Genomic DNA, 5,416 nt, shown 5'->3' with positions numbered 1-5,416 from the left:
TGTGACACGTCTCTTGACTTTGTTCCACTGATATTTGTGATATAATAAATACATTTCTCAGCTTCATGCACAGAGTCAACACAGTGTGGTTGATAGTATGAAGTCAATTTACTCCAGATGACTTTTTAATAGTTTAAGACTGTGGATGTCTTCTGTGGTCATTCCAGTTATTTCTAAATTAATCATATTTGGTGATGAAACACATGGTAAGACTGTTTCACCTAAAGTTTGAAACTTTATGTTGTTACTTTTGTCTATCCAACAACATCCATATGTCATATGAATCTGTCGTTAATTCTGTAAACCTTAACATAAAATTGTAATTCACAAGTATTTTCAGGATTTTAAATAAAGAGCTGCGTATCATCCACATAAAATCATATAATGTCAATTTCATTTGAAATGTTTTGCAAGGAATTTTTAAATGAGACAAAACAACTTTACTTAAAGTCAAACTTTTTAAGTGACAAGAAGACAGTGAATGTCATAAAATGTCATGATACCATACAGTTGATGACAATCTGAATTCATGTGTTACATCTCTTTGATAATTGTCTGATGTGACTTTCTCAATATAAAGCTAAATAAAAAGAGCTATTTTGTGTTATGATGTTACCAAGAACCACAATTGCAAATACTGTAGCTCTAAAAACACAAAAACAAACTTGAATTAAGAATTAAAGTTATATAAAAAATATTGCATTTACAAGAAATACACAAACTAATTTTATCCTCAAAGTCATTACTGTTCTGTTGTTGCCTGTTTTTATCTAAAATGTATTTTATTTAAACCATTAGTGTTTCAGTTTCAGTGCAGCTGTTGATTCAGATCAGTTCCTCTCCTGCTGAGGAGGTTTTTGTACGACGCTGTTTCACTGTGTGAACGGCCAGCTGTTAGACTGCTGACAGCAATAAACTCCTGAATCTTCAGTCTGAACTCCGCTGATGGTCAGAGTGAAGTCAGTTCCAGATCCACTTCCACTGAAACGATCAGGAACTCCAGAGTAACGAGTTGTAGCATAATAAACTAACAGTTGAGGAGCTTCTCCAACTTTCTGAAGGTACCAGTGCAGGTTGCTACTAACACTTGAACTGGCTTCACATCTGATGGAGACAGTCTGTCCTGGAACAACAGACTGAGTCTGAGGAGACTGAGTCAGGATGGTTTCTCCTGATGAATCTAGAAAACATGAAAAAGAGCAGAAGGTTATTGAGACAAATCCAGTGTGGAGAAAGATGATCAACATCCAAACAGAAGAGGATCATCTCTTTAACATGGAGAACAGATGGAAGAAGGTAAATGCTGCTTGTTTCACTGTTTCTCCATCACAGCAGAACATCACTGTGGTGAACCTGGCTGCATCCTGAAGCAAAGTCTTCAGAAGAGAGTCTCACCCTGAACAAGGAGCCCCAGGGTGAGCAGCAGTAGGATCAGGGACATCATCATTGTGCTGCCGGCAGGTCAGTGGCTCTGAAAGGCCTGGACAGCCACTGATCAACACTGGCCTCTTAACGGCTGGGAGCACAGAGGCAGGACACATATGCAAACACACAGAGTCAGTGGACTGTAGCTGTCCTCAACATGTCCTGCTGTTTCCCCCTCACTGCTGACACCACCCAACTACACATTTACATGCAGAGGACACTGAAGAGTCTGGTAGCAGCAGGTCTGACATGTCTGTAGGTGTTTGTAATGTGGACATTTTGAACAAGTAAAGCAGTGATGAGGGATGAGGGGATGCTGAGACCGAGACTCCAACCAGACCTGTTGGACATGTGGGCAGAGCCAGAAGACATGGAAGTCTTCATCAGTTACAGGTGGACAGATTTCTTTGTCTCAAGTCCATGTAGTGACAGAGAGACACACCAGATGCCCTCAGACTTTCCCTCCTTCCTCCATCACCTGACTGCCTCATCCATCTTCACACCTGTTCCCACTTTTCTCATCCTCCCTGCAGTTTCCTGCCAACCTCCTCAGCTGCACCTCATTCCCTCATCAGTCACTCACTACATATACCAGCCCACCTCCACTGTGTCCTTGTCATGGATTCCAGTGTTTCTTTCTTGCCTCATGTTTTATGTCCTTAACTGGGACCTGTACCTGTCTGTAAGCCTTTCTACATCACTGTCCATTATTTCTCGTCTGAAAGATCACACACTGGCTTTAATTTAGAAAATTGTAGTTCTGTGGTGTTTTGTGTCTGGAAATGCTGTTAGTGATGTATGAAGTATTTCAAATATGAAAACATCTGTAGATTTATTCTTTATGTTGTGGAGGCAGTTAATTATGGAAAAACACAGAGAAATTGTTAAAAAGTGTTTTGTGTGTTCACTGTGTGTCCTCAGTGAAGTGTATCAGTCTCTGCAGGAGCTTCCAGCTGCAGCAGTCAGTTCAGTTTCTGTTCAGTCTGACTGAGGGAGGTTTTTGTACGACCGTTTTTCACTGTGTGAACACATACTGACTGTTGATATAGTGAAAACTCTGACAGTAGTAAACTGCTGCATCTTCAGCCTGGACTCCACTGATGGTCAGAGTGAAGTCAGAGTTTGATCCACTGCCTGTAAAACGATCAGGAATCCCTGACTGTCGAGTGCTAGCATAGTAAATGAGGAGTTTAGGAGCTTCTCCATCTCTCTGTTGGTACCAGGCTAAATAGTTATTGCTATAAACATTCTGACTGGTCCTGCATCTGATGGAGACGGAGCCTCCAATAGCAGAGCTCACTGCTGCAGGCTGAGTCACTGTGACCTGTCCTCTGGACTCTGAGGACACAGAGACAAAAACATAAAGCAGCGTCATGGTTTTGTGGGCTTCATTTCAGAGGGACGGATGTTCATAGAGGAGAGGAGTTTGATTCTCTGGACTTTACCTGTGAAGCAGCAGCAGAGGAGAGTCCAGATGAGGACGCAGATCAAAGTCATGTTTTTGATGAGGAGGATTTCTGTGGCTTCTGTTGTCATGAAGGACAGCTGTCAGTCATCCAGTGTTCAACTCTCAGGACTATAAACTCTCCCAGAGCACTGGAGCATGGTGCTGCTGATGCAAAGTGGCTCTCTATGGAAATGCTCTGACTGACATGTTTCCATCCTGATAGTTTCAAGATTTAATGAAGATACTGATCAACATCAGCATTTGTCATTAGATTTTTATTAATGTATCATGTTCATATATATTTAGCTTTGCCATATACATGCTTTGTGTCCTCTAGAGAATCACAAGATTTTTTAATTAAAGATTTAAAGATTATTTAAATCGAAAGGAAATATGGTGGGGAGTTTCACATTTGAGGTTTTATTCTTTGACTGGACGCAAATCCACATACTGAACCTACAGGACCCTCATTAATCGCTGAAGTAAATAAGAACAAACTATGGCCACAAGCAGACTTTCAATGTAATTCATGTTGAAGTAGTTGTTGTCTCGTCACACAGACAGGCCTCAATACATGTGAATTGTGAGATGCGGTGACAGTAACTTTCATTCATTTTAAGGGATTTAATTGTTCAACAACTTTATGAAAAAACATTAGTGTAGTACAGTTCATGGAATATTACCTTCTATGCTGTTCATTAAGAGTGTGTGTGTTTGTATGTGTCTCTGGATCATTAGTCAGCACAGAAAGTCACAACAGTAACAAGTCAATTTATTCCAGATAACTTTTTGCTAGTTTAAAACTGTCAATACCTTTGGTATTCATTTCAGTTTTATCCAAAACAATTATTTTGGCCAACAGTAAACATGGTAAGACGATTACAATAACACAACTTTCTGCTCTTAATAATGTTCAACCAACATTATCTGTTGAGCTGATCGGTGAGCCACACCCCTTCAGTCTGAGTGTCGCTCTCCCTGGAAGTACCAGGTGAGCTTGATCACCTAATCAACCAGTCCAAGTGTGAGAGTCACACACAGACTCACTCAGCAGAGCAGCAGTGGGGGAAACAGTGCACCAGCAGGGTGAAGACTTTGTGCAAATGGAAGCTTGTTTCAACAAAAGAGTAAGAAGGAGCCGGTGAGAGTCCATATGTTTGTCTACATGCTCTTATTTTAGAGGACTGTTTGTGAGGTGATTTCATGGGATGCTTGCGAGTTTGACTGATTTGGTTGATTGATGCCTGGGCTATTGGACAAGTATAATTAAAATTCTTAAATCAGTTAATTTAAGAATTATGTTTACTAAATGCAGTTAATGTAAAAATCATGTGTGCTAAAGATAGATAGTTTAAAAATCATGGTTGCTGATAATTTAATGTGGGCTGAATAAAATTGCATTTGGACAATTTATTTTGTAAAATCTGTTGATGAATTATGTAATTAAAACCATGAAACTGGATCAAATTTCACTTTAAAAATATCTTTATTGCACTCCTATTTGCACTCCTAGCAGGCCACCAATTCCAACTCTGTTCCTGGCCAACGTCCGCTCCCTGGACAACAAAGTGGACCTGTTACGTCTGAGGCAGAGTGTTTCCACAGAGATGAGGAACTGTGCGATCCTTTGCCTCACGGAAACCTGGCTAAAGCACAACATGCCGGATTCGGCGTTCCAGATCGACGGCCTGCAGCTTTTCTGAGCGGGCCGCGACCACCGGTCGGGGAGGTCACGAGGAGGAGGACTCTGGAGTTTACTGCAGTGTTCGTCACCATTGTTTACATCCCACCGGGTGCATCCCACATCCCACCGGGTGCTAATGCTAATGAAGCGCTACAAGAGCTACATGAAACTATTAGCTCGCTGCAGACTAGGCACCCGGAGGCGTTTTACATGGTTGCCGGGGACTTTAATCATGTGAAACTGACGGACACTCTGCCCAGGTTCTATCAGCATGTCTCCGTACCCACACGGGGAAACAACACTCTGGACTGTGTGTACACCAACATCCACGATACAAACAGAGCTCTTCCTCACCCCCACCTTGGCCTCTCCGACCACATCTCCATCCTGCTGGCGCCAGCTTATCGCCCCCTGCTGAGACGGATCAGGTCAACAAAGAAGACTGTCACTGTGTGGCCCAGTGATGCAGCCTCTGTGTTCCAGAACTGCTTCCAGTGCACAGACTGGCAGGTCTTCAGAGAGGCAGCCACGTATGAGGGAGAGGTGGACCTGGAGGAATACACCTCCTCCGTCCTCGGCTTTATCACCAAGTGCGCTGATGATGTGGCCACCACCAGGACAGTAACCTGCTTTCCCAACCAGAAACTCTGGCTGAACGCTGAGGTGAGAGCTCTTTTGAAAGCTAGGGATGCTGCATTCAAGGCAGGTGAGGCATCAGCACTGAGAGTGGTGAGAAAAGAACCGACGGCAGGCATCACGAGGGCCAAAGCCACATAGGCTCGCAAAATGCAGGGGCACCTCACCTCCAACGACTCCCGGAGCATGTGGAAGGGCATAAAGTGCATCACAGACTATAACAT

At 42.8% G+C, this 5,416-nt stretch overlaps 2 gene segments (V, D, J or C); both read right to left on the bottom strand.

Moving 5' to 3' along the window:
* Positions 1-99: 99 nt before the first annotated feature.
* Positions 100-1,667, bottom strand: LOC124075048. The segment is given in 2 exon segments: positions 100-1,180; positions 1,396-1,667. Coding segments are annotated over 2 exon segments (360 nt in total).
* Positions 1,668-2,427: 760 nt separating this feature from the next.
* Positions 2,428-2,929, bottom strand: LOC124075036. The segment is given in 2 exon segments: positions 2,428-2,763; positions 2,871-2,929. Coding segments are annotated over 2 exon segments (375 nt in total).
* Between the last annotated feature and the right edge of the window lie 2,487 nt (positions 2,930-5,416).

The sequence above is a fragment of the Scatophagus argus genome, chromosome 17 (genome assembly GCF_020382885.2).
Source record: "Scatophagus argus isolate fScaArg1 chromosome 17, fScaArg1.pri, whole genome shotgun sequence".
NCBI lineage: Eukaryota > Metazoa > Chordata > Actinopteri > Scatophagidae > Scatophagus > Scatophagus argus.
The sequence above is the reverse complement of the archived record's forward strand: the minus strand, read 5'-3'. Positions and strand labels throughout refer to the sequence as shown.